Source organism: Cervus canadensis, chromosome 8 (assembly GCF_019320065.1).
Source record: "Cervus canadensis isolate Bull #8, Minnesota chromosome 8, ASM1932006v1, whole genome shotgun sequence".
Taxonomy (NCBI): Eukaryota; Metazoa; Chordata; class Mammalia; order Artiodactyla; family Cervidae; genus Cervus; species Cervus canadensis.
Genome location: NC_057393.1, coordinates 64,077,041 through 64,097,177, shown reverse-complemented (window position 1 = coordinate 64,097,177; position 20,137 = coordinate 64,077,041). Strand labels below are relative to the sequence as shown.

The 20,137-nt window shown below is 37.5% G+C and overlaps 1 protein-coding gene across 20 annotated transcripts in view; it reads right to left on the bottom strand.

Moving 5' to 3' along the window:
• The window catches only part of USP54 (ubiquitin specific peptidase 54), a 118,797-nt gene that overhangs the window by 41,720 nt on the left and 56,940 nt on the right, over positions 1-20,137 (bottom strand). For all 20 annotated transcript variants that reach the window (XM_043476563.1, XM_043476566.1, XM_043476565.1 and 17 more), the window contains 3 exons: positions 17,507-18,364; positions 15,220-15,312; positions 335-469 (listed from right to left, as the gene is read on the bottom strand). In XM_043476563.1, coding sequence (XP_043332498.1) covers positions 335-469; positions 15,220-15,312; positions 17,507-17,653 — 375 coding nt within the window. In that variant the 5' untranslated portion in view covers positions 17,654-18,364. Of the gene's footprint in view, positions 1-334; positions 470-15,219; positions 15,313-17,506; positions 18,365-20,137 lie in introns of those variants that run through there.

Genomic DNA, 20,137 nt, shown 5'->3' with positions numbered 1-20,137 from the left:
CAAATCAGAAACTCAAACGAGAGTAGGACCCAGCAACTTATATTTATATAATGAGCCTTGTCTCCTCCGAAGGTGAGAGCCACTGTTCTGTGCAATGGCAAGCACGAAAAGACCCTAAACCTGAGAGAAAAAGAATAAACCCACTAGGCAACTCATACTGAGAATGAATTCATACTCGGCAGAGACAACTTAGAGCTCTGAGAAACTAGGGAAATTCTAGTGCTAGCTGTAGAGATGAGGAATACAGTAAGCACCACAGTAAAGTAACAAGTCCCTGACGGAGACCATCCACAGTCTCACCCCATATCAAAGAGGGCCAGAGGCCAGCACTTACAAAGCACTCCGCGGCATCATCCATAATTCCCAGCTGGAAACGCTGTTCATCCTGAAAAGTCTTTGCCAGAGCACTGCGGAGAGTGTCAGATGGAAGCACTTTTTCACTACTGCACTGAAACTGGTTAAAGATCCCCTGTGGAGAAGAGGTTAGACAAGGGGAAAAGCACAATGCTGTTACTCAGCTTCTCTGCATCCCAGTCTGTCATGCTAGCATCTCCATGCTTATAGCTATGGAACCAAATGTACCTTCCAGGAGTTGATATGCCTGCAGTAAGTAATAAAAAAAGTAAAAAACAAGATTCATAAGAATGGGCATGACATGCGCTCATAAGGATCCTTGCTCTTCCGAGTGTGATACCATTAAGGACACATTAGGAGAGACTGTTGTCATGCGTTAAAGGAATGCAGTTACCTCATTTCCTCTGATATATAGAGAAATAAATGGTCTGTAGTAAATAAAGATAAATTATACGTCAATAAACTGGTTAATTACTCTCTGGTGGCTCATCCTATGAAATCTGGCCCTCTTCCTTTAAACTGTTTAGCTACTATAAAATTACCCAAAAGTAAAAGGAATAATATAACAAATACGTACACGTCTAACACTCAGAAATAAACATTCTATCATGCTTACTTCTAATCTGCAGATAAAGCTAAAGTCCCCTTTAAGATCAGTCACTCACTATCATGAGTTCATAGCATAATCTTTTGTTTTTAATACTTTATATATATTTGTAAGTGTGTGTGTATTTATCTCTCAATAACATATAGTATGCTTGTGTGTATATGTTCTTTGTTTTATGTAAAAAGTATCACACTGAATTATACTTTTTAAAAAAAAATTCAGCATTATTTTTGAGGTTATCCATACATTTCATCCCTTCTTCTTGCTGTCTGGCATTATATCAGGTTACTCTATCACAACTATTATTTTTTAATTGACAGAAATTTTGGCAGTCTCCACTTTTTTGCTAAAGAGATTATGGCAACTTAAACTTCTACCAGGGCATGAATATAAATAAATTGCCCCGTATCCTTGTCAGCAATTAATATAGTCAAACTGGTTAATTTTAGTCTTTCCAACTGCATTAGTTTTTCTGGGTCTTCTGTGAGTACTGCTGCTGCTGCTAAGTCACTTCAGTCACGTCCGACTCTGTGTGACCCCATAGATGGCAGCCCACCAGGCTCCCCTGTCCCTGGGATTCTCCAGGCAAGAACACTGGAGTGGGTTGCCATTTCCTTCTCCAATGCATGAAAGTGAAAAGTGAAAGTGAAGTCGCTCAGTTGTGTCTGTGAGTACTACTTATAGCAAATACCTTCTTCTAGTCTTCTGGTATCTTTCGAGCCCAGCAGTTTTTTATTTTGCTGTAACTAAATGTATCTGCCTTCTCCATCTTTACCTATATTTGAAACAATGATGAATGTGATATCCAGAGAATGGAAACAAAGAGTGGCAACAACTGGCACCTTCCCCAGTGGTATCAGACCCTCTGCCCTCAGGTTAGAATGTGTTCGCTGACATCACATGGCCCAGATCCACACCAAGGCACCCAGATAAACTACTCACCCAACAGTGAGTTACATATCAACATGACAAAGAAGGTCACTTGCCTGAAACCCTTGTTAGTAATTATTCATATTAAAAAAAAAAAAAAAAACAACCCAGGGTTATTTTTCAGACTTACGAATGAGACCAGAAATGAGATCACTTTTGTCAACCTACCTATGTGAGCTAACAAGAAGAGGTCCCACCAACCTAGAATGGCTAATTCTTGGTCCTCATTTTACTTGACACTTTACTTGCAGTAGCTCAGTCACTCATTCCCTTCAGATTTTTATCCAAATATTACTTTCTCAGTCTAGTATTCCTTGATCACTCTTTAAAACAGCAAGCCTCATCCATTTTTTCTAAACCTCCCACGTTTACCTGTTTTAACTTCCCCTACGGCACGTGTTACCAACAGTCATACCATATATTTTATTTATTTATTGTCTAACTGCACTCCCTAGAATATGAAGTCAGAAATTTTTATCCTTTAATTTCCTGCTATACACCAGCACCAAGAATAGTACTGGCATGTAGAAGGCTATCAACAATGAGCTTTCGGGCTTCCCTGGTGGCTCAGTGGTAAAGAATCCACCTTCCAATACAGGAGACAAAGGGTTGACCCCTGGCCTGGGAAGGTCCCACATGTGCAAAGCAACTAAGCTTGTGCACCGCAGTTACCTCTGGCTCTATAGAGGCTGGCTCTATAGCCAGGAAACCGCAACTGCTGAGCCTGAGTGCCTCAGCTACTGAAGCCCACACTCCTAGAGCCTGTGCTCCGCAACAAGCGAGGACACCATGGTGAGAAGCCCTCACACTGCAGCTGGAGAGGGGCCCCTCTCGCCGCAACTGGACAGAGAACCACACAACAAAGAAGACCCAGCACAGCCAAAACAGTATATAAATAAAGTTAAAAATTTTTTTAATGTTTTACAATCTAGTTTTAAATGAATGAATGATTTTATATGGGTAGATCTTATTAAAGGAAAATATTAAGTCCCTACTCTTTTTAAGCAGATGAAGAATCAACTTTCTGAGTGAAAATGTTTAAGGTAATACAACCAGTTCAAGCAAAATGGGACTAAACCTCATTCTTCCAATTTCAAGTAGGAACTGTTTTCTTCACAGTATTTTCTTAATATCATCATTCCACCTCATACACATTGAACATCTATCCCTATAGCAACTTGAGAACAATTTACCATGTACCTGGCTATTATTTGCCTATAAACAAGTCTATGATATGGAGGAGGCAGTACCAGCAAATCATATTTAGTATTATTTAACAAGCATGGAGTTGGGGGCAGAGGTCTCTTATAATTACTTTTCAGTTATTTTGGATTGACCTAGAAAGTTTTAAAAAGTCTATTATAAGATCAGGTAAAGGCAGAGCAAGATCTTCCATAATTTGTTGCTGGAAGTGAAAGAAGATCTATCAGTGACCTCTTAAACTAGACCAAAAGGAAAGGTCTAGGTCCACGGTTAAACACTCCCAGAGGGCAACTGGATAGACCAAGTGACCAATGGAATTTTGAAACTTGGGAAAACGTGAAGAAAAAAGGAAAGGCAAAGTAGGAAAAGAAGTAGTGACTGCTTCTACGTATGGTGATCTGAACACTTGATGATATAATGAAAGAGAGTCCCTTTAGCATGGCCAAACTTGGTAACCACTATCATATTCCCACCTGTCATTCTTCTCAATCATTAATGGTAAGGCATCAATGCTGGCAAAAGCTCTACCTCTTGGGCAAGGGACAGATAAAGTTTGGTCCTTTGTTCAGAGCCCACAATCAGTTCCAAAACAAACCAATAAAAAATTAGTTTCAGGACAGTTCTGTACAAACACAACGAATGCAAATTACAGCCCCTTTAGTCTTTCTCAACTGGGTTTCCTCAAGAATTAAGTCTTAATACTCGAAGGCATCAACAGCTCCTAATGAATTAACTTCTCTCCTACACATAGTACTAGTTATGTTACCATCCTAGAGAGAATTAAGAAAATAGTCTCAAAATACTTTATGGCTCCGATGACCCTGTTTGAGAAAGGACAGAGCTCCATGGAGAGATGGCATAGCATAATAGCATAATAATATGGACTCTGGAACCATATTATTTGTGTTCAAAATCTCAGCCCTATTATTTATCATCTATATGACCTCGGACAAGTTATTTAACTTCTCTGGGCTTTAGTTTCCTCTTCTAAAAGAGAATTAATAATAGTATTTACCTCCTAGGATTATTTAAGGATTACATAAATTATCTATCTTTATACTTATATTTTAGACAGATACTTATATCTTAGACAGTCTGACAGTATGGAAGTGCTATCTAACTGCTAACTGTTGTTATCATCACCATTCTATCTGGGAGTTATTTTAGGTTGCTGCCTGCACTGACCTATGAAGAAAGGCCTTGAATCAGATACACTTCTACCTTGAGCTACCTCCTCAGCCTCTGAGATCTGGGTACGAAGGTTGAAACTCTTCTCTATTCTGCCGCTTGTATTTAAGAGAGGCTGATTTCCCATGACCTAGATAACAAGGGAAAGAAAGACTTAAAGTCAGAGCTCTGCCTGCATCCACAGTGCATATGCAACAACAGATCTGTCTCTTGCGTTCAGAGGCATCATCTCCATGCTACTCTTTTTTAACCTCTTAATTACAGACAGCTTTCCCCATACACACTGAATATCTTCTCAAAATAGCCTCTGCTTGCATATTCTTTCTTTTCTTATTTTAATTATTATTGGTCTTGTTAGGAACAAGCATGTGCATCAGGGATGAAGCAGCCTAAGCCTGCCCAGCATGCATCTGTGGAGCCACAGCCCTGGAAGAAGCCGCAGCACAAAGCCCCTCTGTTAAGGCAGCACACTAACCCCTGTGTGTCCCTCTCACATGAGAACCAGGCTGGAACGCGCCTTCTCCCGTTCCCTTTTTCACCCTCCTCCCACCTTTCCCAGAGGGAGATCCTATTCACACCAAAGAAAGCCAAGAACATTTAGTTCAGCAATAAGAACAGGTGGTAGCACCAATAAGGAACAAAAACTGGTATTCTTCCAGTTGCTGAGTTCTATGGCAGAGAGGGAGACAGGGCAGGAAGAACCAAAACCCAGGAATCATTTTCCTCTGTGGGATCCATGTCAGTTTCATTTCAATAAATAGAAAACCCAACTTTGAGGTTTCTCTCTGCTCTTCTTCACAGAGTGAAACCAAAGAGGTGTTCCTTTTCATTCTCAGGAAAAGGCAAATTACTTTTTGTTTATTAACTATTTTCTTGGATGCAGTGCAAAAGCAACAAGACTTTAATGACTAAAAGCAGGTGCTTCCCCACCCATCTCTCTTGGATCAAGTAGCAAAACAATTCTACTCACATGAGCATATAATTATTTGGATTAGTAAAAACCATGTAAATAAGATAAAAGCGCCATAAAGACAGAAAGTCTTTGTACTTTGGCATGTACAAATGCAGCTGTTGCTTGAGATTTTTTTTTTCTTTCCCCTAAAACACAGACTTTGTCTTTAAGCAAGGAATAGCTGATTATTTCTCTCTCAGAACTTTCTAGCTTTGTATCAAAAAGAAGTCATGAGTAGAGAAGATACAGGTCAAGGAAAAGGGCTGTCACTAAATTTGATGCTTTATGGGCCCAAGGTTTTTGGAAAGTGCCATAGTCGGCAACCCGACTCACCTCTGAGAGGTGTCCAGCAATGTGTTCTACAGAGGCATGACGCATGTTACACACTGCTACTAACTCAATTCTCAGGATTTCTCTTCTTGATCTGAGCTTCCCAAATCTATAATTTTGGCTCTTATAACTATCCTTTTTATCCCCACACCTCCTGGAAATCATACACCTAAATAAATCATAAACCTAGATGTGGCCAATTGAGCCTGTTTGTAAACACAATCCTTTGAAAAGAAGATAAAGGAACTACTCCTAGTGGGTCACTGACTGCTGGAAGAGAGAAATTTCACCCTAGTTCTGCGTGTTCAAAAGAAAGCTGAACGTTTTCTTTCAAGAGAGAAAGAATGTTTAAATGTTTACCATTCTGGCACCCAAAACAGTAACACTGGATTTTTAACATTTATTGCAAAGAATTTCAAACATATCAGGTTAGACAAAACAGCACAATAAATTTCTTTGTGCTCTTTATCCATCCTCAACAATTATTGGCCTGCGTCCAAGCTTATTCCATATATACCACCCACCCACTCACCCCTTTCCCAGATCATTTTGAAGCAAATACCAGACAAATATTTCAGGAGATGCCTCCAAAAAATAAGAACACTTCTAGTTTAAAACATAACCATAATACCATTACCACACTCTTAGAAAAAGGTATTCAGTCAGTTCAACAGAAAGGCTTGCTCAAACTTTGGGGGAGGCAGAGAACAGCTGGCCAGTTTCTCTCCTGGGATTCTTTAACCTTATGTCTTAAAATAGCCTCTGGACTTCCTAATTAGAAAATTACCCACATATCCTATATCAGTTCCTTTAAATTAAATTCAGTTATCAATACCATTATCTCCCAATGAGTTTAGGGCTTTATTTGCACTCAGTTCATAACCTAAAACCTTGGACTTGCAGTGGTGAAGTAAAAGACCATCATAAACTACCTTTCACACTCATTCCTGCCACTCATACAAAAAAGACACCCACACAAAGGTAGAGACACAGATAGAAATACCAAGACCTCCAGACACTGGACAGGTAGACACAGAGGCACAAATAGGCCAGATTCACCATGGAATAGTACTGCTTTCAGTGGGAAATCATAAACTAACATTAAGCTAAACTAAACTAAAATATAAGTCCATCTGCTAATTTTTGCCAAGATCAAAAATGTAGGACCATATAGATTACCAACAGTATTCAAATTAAATTTTGAGAATCAGTATCATAACCATTTACCCCATAGGGAAATAAAAAATGGAACCGTTATGGACAAGCACAAGGCTTGTGAGATTTTAAAAGTTTCAGGTTCTGCGATAAACTCTGGAAAGGAAAGAATCATGGTGATCTAATATATTTTTCCCTGAAGTCATATCCTCTATTTGAAATATCATGTAAAATTCTGAATTCTATAATTTCATTTTTGCTTTTTTTTTTTAAACTTCATATTGGAGTATAGCCAATTAACAGGTAATGCTAGTGGTAAAACCTGCCTGCCAATGCAGGAGACATAAGAGATGCAGGTTCAATTCCTGGGTCAGGAAGATCCCCTAGAGGAGGGCATGGCAATCCACTCCAGTATTCTTGCCTGGAGAATCCCATGGACAGAGGAGCCTGATGGGCTATGGTCCATAGGGTCGCAAAGAGTTGGACATGACTGAAGCGACTTAGGAGTAGCAGCATAGCCAATGAACAATGCTGTGATAGTTTCAGATGGACAGCAATGAGACTCAGCCACACACATATAATTTTTAAAAGCATAAGAGCTTAAGTTTTATACTATCCAAGTTATGTCAACGGTTAAATTAACTCAGAAAACTTAGGGACAGCCTAATACAACTTTAAAACTAAGAAAAGTTAGGGACTCCCCCACTGATCTAGTGGTTAAGAATCTGTGCTTCCACTGTAGGAGCATAGGTTCCATCCCTGATCAGGGAGCTTGCATGCCATGTGTGCAGTGTGGCCAAAAAGTAAAAAAAAAGAAAAAAGAAAAGCCTAAGAAAGGTTAACCGAAAGATCACAAAAACATGGTCATATTCCATAAATAGGCAAAACAATGAAGTTCAACTTAGACACGTGCCTTAGACATAGGACCTTCCTTATGTGAGGGCTGTTTATTACAAGCTAAAATTTCTGGGTAACATATAGGGCTGTTTATTACAAGCTAAAATTTCTGGGTAACATACTAGAAATCTAATTTCCTGGTTTACATAGTCAGTCCAGGATAATGGATTTATTGTTTTCTGACAGTGGCAAGGACTATAAGACAATGAAGAACTTTCTATTCCTAAAATCTACAGGAAAAACAAACAAACAAAATGACCAGACTGTAATTCCTTACATCACTTTACTCCATATGTGTATGTTTCAGTCCCCAGTATAGGAACAGCTACATGGTACAAAATCAAAAAATATTGAGATTTATTCCCTTAACCCTCAAATTTCCCCCCAGTTAACAAGTGAGCAATCAGAAGGATATAGACTTTACTGCTCCTTCACAATAGTCTTACTGCTCTACAGATACAGACTTATACCTCCATCATCACCACCACTCCGAGGCTTTTAGGCCTTATACTAAAACTTAAAAAAAAAAAAATCACTAATTGAGAAGATTTATTGGATTTAATCAATCAATGCAGCATTCTTCTTTGCCTATAACAAAAAACACTCTGTCCTACATCCTGGCACTGCAAAGCCTCTAGTACAATCCCTGGAAGGAGAACAAAATCTTTGTGGCATACTAAGTACAGAGGACGGATTTCCTCCTCTGGATAGAGATAAATAAATAAACCAACACCAAAGTAAAGTCATACCCTGGGGGCCAGGGTGTAGGAACAGATATGAGTAAGAGCTCTGGGCTACAGGCATGACAACGGTTTAGGTCAGTAATACTAGATGGGAATAAATTTGCTGTTTTAGAAGGGACAGGGTAATTAGGACACAAGTCCCTTCTATTTGCTAAATCAGAGTTGAAAGAAACCGTGGTTCAAAATAAGCAGAAAGACTAACAAATTCTTCATTAATAATTTGAATGCAAGATTTTGAGGCTGCAATTACTTTAGGGACTTAGTGTCAAGTAACACAGAAAAAAAAGCCAACAGTATATTTTACAGGACCAAAAGAAATGGACTATCCAAAATAGTCCATTTCTGTGGTTTTATGTACAAACCACCAAAAAGTACTGGACACAACATATTCTATTGTACCAGTGAAGATTATAAGACACAGGACTATTGACAGACGTTCATAGACCAAAAGAAAAAACAAAATACAGACATGATCCAAACATATCCACATAAGGCCAATAGTAAATGTATATTTAAGGTGCTAGGTAAAGTAAACAACTGGAGAAAGAGCAGGGATACATATCTTTCAGCCAGACTTGGAAGGGCAAATCCTTCATCCAAACATCAGATTAAGAGAAAGTTGGCTAACTTCTGACTCATCAAGGAACATGTTTGTGTTTCTTTGTGCCCTTAATAGTAGGTTCTAGATAAGCAATTATGCTCTAACATAAAGAATTCTGACTTTATAGAACTGGCAAGTTTTACAGACTATTTCAAATTCAGCGATCCTGGAGTCTCTTGTTTTAAAAAAATCTAAGAAATAAGAATTTTATGTATAAAACTTAGCACTAAAGAATGCAAACACCTGGAGAAGGAAATGGCAACCCACTCCAGTATTCTTGCCTGGAGAATCCCATGGATGGAGGAGCCTGGTGGGCTACAGTCCAAGGGGTCGCAAGGAGTCGGATACGACTGAGTGACTTCACTTTCACTTTCAACCCTCAGCTGAGACTTTCAGCTCTTGTGTTTGCTATTGATTGTTTTCTTGAGTTCTCAAAGACCTGTGACCATATTTTTTTTTAAGTTGCCTGTTTTCTAATTGCATCACTTTATACACTGTTGTCTAATAATATGTGGTATTTAGAATGCCTTCTTAATTATTTTCAGCAGCCATTGCCTGTATTTTCTTAGCACCTGAACTCATCTGACAGGGAAATGCAGCTTTTTTGTTTGCCCTCTCTGCATACTGGACCATCTGAGTCAGTGTTCTAACTAATCCCTGATGGTCTCTGAGCCACTCACTGTTCTACCAGACTCAGTAGTTATGTGCTTCAGGAATTTTTCGGTAGAATTGGTCCTATTAGGAGACTCTTGGTGTCACCTTTGCTATCTTAAAAGCTGGTCCCTTCGCTGAGGCTCTTAATTTTTTGAAAACTTGATGCTATTTCAGCTGAAAAAAATTGACAAGGCTATTTAAAAAATTGAGGGAAGCCATTTAAGAAATTGAAAAGTAATCGCAAACAACATTGGGTAGTTGTGACTTTCAGTTCTGTATCAGTTGAATTTTTGTGCTCTTTTCCCTGTGTATGTGGTGGTTCTATTTTTCTCCAGTAAAATTTTTTATTTAAAAAAAAAAAAAGAATGCAAACAGATCATGAAGTATCAGCAAAAAGGAATCCTTACTGGCCTCATCAAATATTCCCCTAATTTTTAAATAGAAAAATATTTACAATTATACTCACAGAGGAAAAAAATATAGAATTATGCCCATACTGGTCACCACAAAGTTAACATGTAACTTAACCACAGGATACCATATAACTGCTCTGCTGACAGAACCCCAGCCTTTCACTCTTTCATCAGCTGACCTTTACCATTATCGACTCCCCTCCCTGTCCCCACTCCCACCCCTGCATTATCTCACTCTTCCCTTACTAAATGAGCCATGAAGGCTTAGATTAGTGGATCAACTAAAAAAAATATGAGGCTAAATGTCACAATATGAAAATCTGTTAAACAGGACAAAGTGAGAGAGAATATAAGACACAAAGAAAAAGGCAATACCCAAACTCCGTAACAAAAACACCAAGAACTACTAAAAGACTCAGGCTTCCCTAGTGGCTCAGATAGTAAAGAATCTGCCTGCAATGCGGGAAACCTGAGTTTGATCCCTAGATTGGGAAGATCACCTGGAGGAAGGCATGGCAACTAAAAAGACTATATGAACCCAGAAAAGCTGTGTTTATGTTAAGGTCCAGGCACTGAGCCTAACACCAAGAGAGAAGAAAAGCTGGGCCACCTTCCCCAAAACCCACTCAGCCATGCCAAACATTGTTAAGTCAATCACAGATCTACACAGAGAGAGTATTTTCAAAACTTCGTAAAGAAGATAAATTCTTAAAAGAGTTCTGACAGGTAGATGTGGTTTGATTTAAAAGGGATGTGTTATTGTTTTATTTATTGTTATGTTATTGTTTGGGGTGCCAAGGGATCCAGACAGAGTGAATGATGTCTGCAATGTGGTATCTAAGAAGCAGGCATACTATGTGCAATATCTACTGCCATAGCTGAAACACAGTCTTGGGAAGGAGAGGAAGGGAAAAGAAGTGTGAAATTAGTTTTTTAAATGTCTATAATCTTGCTTTTTAAAGTGATTTTTAAAAGACAATTGGAAGCCACTCCAGGGATATAAGAAGGGAGTAACTTCAAAATATCACTCCAGGGCAGTCTTAGGTTCGAACAAATAGGAAGATATTAGAGATGGAAAGGCAATTTAAGGATGGGGTGGGAGTACTCTTTTTACTAAAATGGTGGGCAAAAAGACTTATTACTAGAAATATCATAGACCAGAGAGGAGGCATAAAGCAAAATGACGATCTCTGTGAGGGAATACAAACTATTTTGTTTCCCTCTTTACACTTTAGGTTTCCCAGATTGCTGTATTTTTCTATAATAAAAATCATCATTCAAATAAAGAACAAACATGATGGGTATATACAACCAAAGAATAATAAATAAATGCCCATGTGCTTACCACACAACTTAAAAAAATGGAAAAACTGAGTTTGAGACTCCCCAATTGATTATATCCTCCCCATTCCACCTTCCAGAGGTAACCATTATCCCAAATATTGTGAAAATCATTCCTTTTTTCTCTACAGTTTCATCACATGTATGTATCCCTGAACAATATGTTATTTAGTTCTGCCTGTTTTTGCTTTGTATATAAACGGAATCATAGTTTAGCAGTCTTCAGTGACTTGCTTTTCTCATTCAATGGGATTACATCTCTACTGCTCTTAGAGAGGATAGGAAACCAATCATCTTAGGAAACCAATGGAATTACATCCCAATAAACCCACTGAAAATATATGTAACTTATCCACCAAATATCATAGCCTAGCCTACCTTAAACATGCTCCAAACACTTACATTAGCATACAGTTGGGCAAAATAATCTAATACAAAGCCTACTTTATTGTAAAGTGAATATCTGATCTAATTTACTGAATACTTAAAAGTGAAAAATAGAATGGTTGTATGGGTACAGAATGGTTATAACCGTATTGGTTGGTTTAACCTTATGATTTTGTGGCTGACAGGGAATGACTGACTGTGGCTGACTGACAGCTCATTATAGCTGCCCAGCAACACAAGAAAGTATCATATCACATATCACCAGCCCAAGAAAAAATCAAAATGCAAAGTAAGGTTCCTACTGAATGCATATCGCTTTCGTATCATCATAAAGTCAAAACAATCATAAGTCAAACCATCATAAATCGAGGACTGTCTGTAATCTTTCTGTGATTAAGTTGATATATGTAGCTGCCAACTGTTCATTATCACTAAGTGAAGTCGCTCAGTCGTGTCCGACTCTGTGACCCCATGGTCGGTAGCCTACCAGGCTTCTCCATCCATGGGATTTTCCAGGCAAGAATACTGGAGTGCGTTGCCATTTCCTTCTCCAGGAATTCATTATCACTACTATATAGTATTTTACTCTGGGAATAAACCATAATTTTTAATCCATTACCCTATAGTTGGAATGGGTTGCTTCCATTTTTCTGTAATCATAGAAAAATACTACCTTAAATATCCTCTAATATATCTTCTGGTGTGTATGTACAGGAAGTTTTCTACAGGGAGTATCTAGGAGTAGAATTACTGAGTAGTAGGATACCTGTTACTTCAATTTTCTTTGACAAATGCAATGACAAATTGGTTTCCTAAATAGTGGTATCAATTTATATTCCAATCAACAATGTACATAAATTCTCATTATTCTATCTTTTAGGTAACAATTTTATCCAACTTTTAAATTTCTACTAATCTGAAGGGTATGGTTTAATTAATATTTCTTAGATTACTAAAGAGGGTAAGCCTCTTTCATATCCTTAAAAGCTAATTGGCTTTCCCATTCTGAGAAATGCCTATTTATGTCTTTTGTTAGTTTTTCTGTTGACTCATCTTATTTTTTACTTATTCTTCATGGGAGTTCTTCTCTAAGTGCTATGCTAGATACCAATCCTTGTTGATTATATATAATACAGACACTTTCTCACAATTTGTAGCCCTGTATATTTACTGTCTTTATGGAATCTTCTGATGAACAGAAGTTCTTGAATTTTCTATAGTAAAATATGTCAAACCTTTTAGCTTTGTATTTTCCATGACTTACTTATTAAATCCTCTCTATCACTTAGGCCAAGATACTCCCTCATAGTTTCTTCTAAAACTTAAAAAACTTTGTTTTTCACATTTTAGTCCTTAATTCATCTGAAATTCTTACTTTTGGTATAATATGAAGTAGGGATCTAATTTCCTTTTTGTCTATACAAATAACCAATTATCTAAGCACATTTATTGGAAAATATAAGACTATAATTTTCAAATTAAGTGCACAACAATTAAAAGACTGCAAATAATGCCATCTAAAACAAAGTATGTTCAAACTAAGGCTTAATTATTTAACATTTATTTAGCACTGAGGGATTGAAAAGCATTTTAGGAAAAAAAAATCAAGTTTTTAATCTTTCAATATAGCAAATTTGATAGCTCAGTTGGTAAAGAATCTGCCTTCAATGCAGGAGACCCCAGTTTGATTCCTGGGTTGGGAAGATCCCCTGGAGAAGGGATAGGCTACCCACTCCAGTATTCTTGGGCTTCCCTTGTGGCTCAGCTGGTAAAGAATCCACATACAATGTAGGAGACCTGGGTTCGATCCCTGGGTTGGGAAGATCCCCTGGAGAAGGAAAAGGCTACCCACTTCAGTATTCTGGCCTGGAGAATTCCATAGACTATATAGTCCATGGGGTCACAAATAGCCAGATGCGACTGAGCAACTTTCACTTTATATAGCAAAAGTGTCTATCTGTAGAATCTGTAGAAATTCTATCTGTAGGAGATTCTCCTACCAGGTATTTCCCCAGGATTTAGATCTCTCTAGCAAGTAACTTGCCCTGTTTTTTTGGTTTTAATATCATGAACCAGACTTCCCTTGGACTTGATGACCAAAGGACCACTATGTTTCTTGTCTATCTAAAATTAGATACTTAATATCAATGTACCTTTCAGAAAATCAAGCCAAATGCTCTTTTGAATGGACTTCTGTCTGAATGGGTATAGTCAGAAATGTTATAACTTGTAAAAAATCTTGTTTCATTAAAATTTCATATTTAAACTCAATTAACCAATAATTTATTTTCTTAATTTATTCTTTTTGGTTTTTTGCTGCACTAAGAGGCACAGAGAATCTTAGTTTCCCAACCAGGGATCGAACCCATGTCCCTATGGTGGAAGCATATAATCTTAACCACTAGACTGCCAGGGAAGTCCTCAATAATTTATATTCTATATTTTGCTAAGCTATAATGGTTGCAAACAAAGAGTTGGAAAAAAAAGATATTTGTGATCCTAATGGCAGAAAGTTCAGAAGTCTCAGTTATCTCTTTCCAGAGATATCAGCCTACCATGGACTAAAACTTCAAACTGACGTTGGCCAAAAAATTGTTTTGACTCGGCTGTTGCAAATTTAACTAGGATATAATCCTGGAGTTTTTTGGTTATAATTCCTGTTCTCAAATGTAAAAACAACTAAGTTAATAATGATCACAACCAAGCATCCTTGTGACAAAACTAAGGATTCAGACTTCATGAGACTGAAAAATGACCCTAGAAGCTTCATCATCCAACCACAAATAATGCACTGTATATCTGGACCAAGAAAACAGAGAGGATACATGTTGGAAAACTGATGGAGAATGGGCCTTTTATACATCCTAGTTCTTTCTCTTTAGCAACTTATCTAAAATCTCTGAGTCAGAACTGTCTCGCATTACACCATTTTATTTGCCTCTAAATGAATCCTCAGTTTCACTTTATTCAGAAATGAAAAAATTGGAGTCAGATTAAAATAGAACCAATATAAAGAATCTATTACATGGGATAATAGGAAATATTATTATGGAATGGGAAAATGGGAAAATTTTAGTACTGATTTTTCCTCATAGAAACAGTTTGTTGCTAAATTTAGCTTTAATAGACAATAGATAATTCCATGAAAAACAGCTGGTTGTTTGTTTTTTCAAAATGAAAATTTAGTATTAGCTTTTCAGATAAATACTCAAAGTCTAAGCACATGTAAATAGTACCCTATCACATTAAATAGAGTTGTATGGGCAAAAGATTCAGAGAAACAGAATACCAAGTAGTATTTCTTTGCAGCAAGCAAAATTAATCATACTTATCCTTTGCACTAGACCATAGGCAGATAATGTAGCAACAAATTCTTTAGCATCAATCTGAATAATCAAACCACCTCAATATTGATCATTTGGCAACCTAATGACAGTGAGAAGAAACAAGCTTGAAGGTTTTACCTTGAGAGCACAAAAGATGCAGGAATCTCCCATGCATTTGTGAGTTGTAAGCTGCCTAAAGCTACGTCGGAAGATGTCCAAGTGCCATAAAACCTGAGGAAAAGGGAAGATACTTCATTACGCTACAAAAACTCCCCATTTAAATCAAGAAGTCAAGCAAACAAAGGTAATGATCACAGAAGACATCATTACTCTCAAGGGAAAAGTTCATTCTAATGTATTTTAAAAAGTCCAAATAAAGTGGAGTATCCAATCAGAGGCACAGATGACCATTTTATGGAGAAAACACTAATTCAACATAAAGTAGATCACATAGAGAAAATGTGGTATGACATACATCAAATGTGATCCTAAAGAGGTATTTTATGGGTTAAAAACTGCAGACTAAGGATTTATTTTAATTGTCCACACAAGAAAAGCAAGAATATTTAAAAACTTATTTAGAAGCTTGGATCGTAGTGTGGAATTTTGTCTTTGTTAGATTTCTCCATTTTTGGACCTTTCTGAGAGAGGTGTGACCTCCTTAAGTCAACAGAATTTAAAAAATAACAGTAAAATAAAATTTAAAAAAGAAACAGTAAAATCAACAGTGACAAATCTGTTCCTAGAATGTAACTTTGACAGAAAGTGATGAGAACAGCACTTTACTTTTATGGTATTTCTCTCAAAAACTCATAACCCCAGTTTTAACATGAGAATCACATCAAATTCCAATAATGGGACATCCTACAAAATACTTGACTATTACTATTCAAAACTGTCAAAATTATCAAAACAAGAAAACTGTGAGAAACTATCACAGCCAATAGGAGCCTAAAGAGATAAAACAAGTAAATGCAGCATCTTGAATTGGATTCTGGAATACAAAAAGACACTATGTAAAAAACTCAGGAAATCTGAATAAACTTTGAACTTTAGTTAAAAAAGAAACAGTGTAATATACAGCATAAATGCCTTAGGAAGTTTCTCTTATCTGGAAAACACTTAAAAAGCATCATATCTGAAAAGGCACTACACTTTAGGTGCACCAGATAATAGACACCTCTGGGCCATCTTCGCGTTGATACTAGATATCTATAGGTATATATTTCCAAAAGTTGGTTGAAACATGCTACACTCCCAAATAAGTATACCTTTTTATAATAAATGTTTGTAATGGGTTCAATACACCTGTGGTGAACATAGCTTTCATACCATAAGTTAGAATATTAGCTCATAGAAACAATTGTTTTTAACTTGTAACATGATAATAGGCACTCCAAAACTATCAATGTCTTCAAGTATAAATATAGAAATAAATATATAAATATAGAAATATATGTGGATAAATTATATGTTCTATAATTGAGTCATGGCAATCAATGAACTAGGTCTAAAGAAAGGCTAAAACTAGGACCCAGGTCTCCTAATTCCTGAGTCTAGTGCTTTTTATACCAAATACAATGTCATGTCTCTTTTTCTCTCATAACAACTTATTTTCTCATATATCTGAGGTGTAAAGCTAATACTTTACCCAAGCATAATTATCTTAAGATTTACTTTTACTCTGAAGAGGAGAGAAAGGGGAAAGTTATCACTTGAAAGTCAGACTGAGAGGGATGAACCTATCACACTATGGCCCTGATTGGGCAGGGCAGACAGACAGACAGAAAGCACTGGGGTTTTGAGAAGGCTAACGTGGCAAGCAAGACCAAAGGGGAAAATTTAAACTAGATAATCAACTTAGAGGAATTTATTTTCTACCAGCTCTGTGCAAGCATATCTAATCAGATACTACAGGAGAACTCAGAGGAAGGAGACAAAGAAGTGGACAAAGACTGGACTCCAATTAGTGAGTGTGCTGAGAGCCTGAATATTATGAGACAAGAATAACATACCTGAAAATCTTTGACTTATGGAAAGAGTTTTGCTTTCTAGACTGGAGGAAAGCAACTAGAGTGATGAGACACCTTAGTCTCAAATGGAAAAAAAAGAAACAGCAGAGACTGTTCAGGGAAAAAGTCACTAAACAAGTAGTATGATCTAGTCTATGTACCTCCCTTTAGGCAGGGAAGTAGTAGAAGTTAGTTATTATTTCTATTATCATTATTAATCTCCTTTACAAATCAGGCAATTGAGACTCAAAGAGATAAAGTGACTTGCCTATGATCACAGAGATGAACTTAAAAAATGATCTTAGGCTGCTGACTTCAAACAGAGACTATCAAGTATTAGATTTTAAAAAGTAATCAGAAATACAGCACCAGCAACTGAAAGTTCAAGTTCACCAAAAAGAAATTATCCTTACCTGCAAGGCACTGTTGAGGAAGCAGCTGTTTTGTCCTGGCTCATTGCTGAGGCCTTTGCTGGGAGCTATGGAGGTTGAGCTGCGAGGAGCAAACATCCCCTGGACACTACCACGGCCCCCTGAAAAATAATTTCTCTTCCAAGACATTACTGTTCACATTTAGCCTGAAAACAAGAGAAAATTTTCTATCTTTGGGGGAGTCCTTAGTCTTTGTTGAAGTCCTATTAATATAAAAAGAATCCAGAATTTAACAAATTTATGTTGAAGGACTTTGAATTTACAACCTTTCCAACATCATATAGGTATCTCAAGAAACTCAGGCATCCTTAGATCCACAAGCCAGAGCTGTCCTCAACTTGTTCCAAACAATGCCTAAAATTTAACATGGCACAGGACAAATTCAAACAGAGAAATCCTTAAGTATTGCTTCCTTCTATTTTTCTTGAACTGCCTCCATAAAATCCTGGTGAAGTGGCTGTAATCCTCAACTCCAACAGAACCTAGGATCAGGGTAGAGTGTGTTCTTTAGGCTTGTTTATAATGCTTCCTGTGGATTGAAGATTTTCCCAACTGGAAGGAGAGGCAGACAGACAACCAAGAATCCAGCACAACTCTCCTCGCCTTCTACTGCCCTGTCCCATTGTCCCATCATCCTCTGAAATAAAAACCCAGGTTCTAAGCAATTGGCATAGATTTCAGAAAGCTAAGAAGTTTGTTTGAAAAACATGGAGTTTCTGCTGTTGTTGCTCTGCTGCCGTTCTTTAATGTGTCCCAAACATCTTCTATTATTCCATCCACAACTTCAGAAAATCTCTTCTCTTTTCCTCCGTGACTAGACTAGCCAGCTGTGCCAGAGAGCTTTAACAGAAAGAAAAAAAAAAAAAATCAAAAGCTTGCGTCACTTAATGACTCTACTAGCTTTGTGCAGTTCTGCCAAGATCAACGTTGCCTCACCTCGCACTATAAACTTGAAACCTTCGCAAACAATACACAGCCCTCCCCCCAGCCAAAAAAAAAAGCCCAACAACAACAAAAAGGAGAAACACTCAACAGGCAGGGGGGAAAGGTGTGAGCAGCCTTACTTTCATAGGAGACTTCTCTCAAATTTTCTAGGAGAAGAAAGTTGATCCGGACAAAAATAAAACTCCAATGCGAACTTTCCACAACCAGGCTAAGAAAAAAATTACCAAGTAAACACATACCAAACTGGGAAATTAAAACAGTTTCTTTTGGATGTTTTGAGTACAGAAAATTTTAAAGGTGTTTTACATGCCCATGGCTATAAAAGCCTATTTAAAGGTGGGAGGGGCATGTTATCACTTTACTGAGTAAAGATGTCCCATCCCAGAGAAACCCTCACGGTGAGTAAACCATATGCCCTTAATATTCAGTCCAAAAAAACGAAATCTTCTTCTGCCCTGTTTGTATGTTACATTTTTTTTGCCAGAGGATCAGAGAGATAATTTGGGTTCCAAATCACTTAATCCTCAGATTATATCCAAGGCAGTCACCATCAGAGGCCATCCATTGACCAACAATAATCTTCAACTAATTAAAATGCCAAAGAAGCAAGAGGCAAAAATTTCCTTGGAAGAAAATGCTTCTAATATTCACCTTTAAGTTTTCCTATAAGGCCGCCAGGTCCACATAAGGAAAAAATTAAGAATGTTAAATATTAAATTTGGTTTCTAACAGTTGCCCAAGCTTCTCCTTTCCTTCACGCCATCATATGGATGACCTAAAAAACCAAAAATGCTGTAACAGCTTAATCCTTCTCGGATCACCTAGCACTATCTATAGAGTGTTCAGTGGAAAAGCTGAGGCACAGGAACATTAAATGGTTGCACAAGAATGTTCTTTCCCTTCTCTAAATTCCCAGACTATTTATAATCTACAGGTCACAATCAAAGTATTTGATTATACATTATAATGTCATATTATTCTCTATTTGTTTGTATTACTCTTTGTTTTATATGGTGTCAGTCATATATCCTGACCATGACTGTATGAAATGGAATACTAGCTAGTGTCAGACATGTGCTAAACAATACCACATTCTTTATTCAATCTTCATAACAGCCCAATCAGTAGGTATTAATAGTTCCATTTTACAGAAGTGTAAGGGGAAGTTTAAAGACATTAACTTGCTCAAATCAAAGTTGGTAATTGGGAGACAGAATTGTTTGACTACTCACTGTGACTTAACTATGCATTTTATTATACTATTCCAAAAGATCCTAACACAGTGCTAGTCATAATGAAGCGCTCAATAAATACTGCCTGATGATTAGCACACAGCACCAGGAAAGATCTCACGTCTCCCACACAGACTACAAGACCCTCCACTCTCTACACACACCCTCATACACACCCCACCGGAGGCCACTGAGCAATTTCCAACAAGCCATGCAGCATTCCTTCAGCTTAACTGCTGCAAAGGAATGACAAGTACCAAGCCTCCACTCAGCTCAAAGCCAAAAGAACTTGGCAGCAGTATCCACGTGAAGCTCACTGAAACTCAGCCTGCCCGAGGATACACACCCCAGAGTTCAGGGAGCAAAGGGAAAAAAGGCAGTAGCAGAAAAAGATTCTCAGGCTCTGAAGGGCAGCACTGTGTAGGGTAAGGCAAAA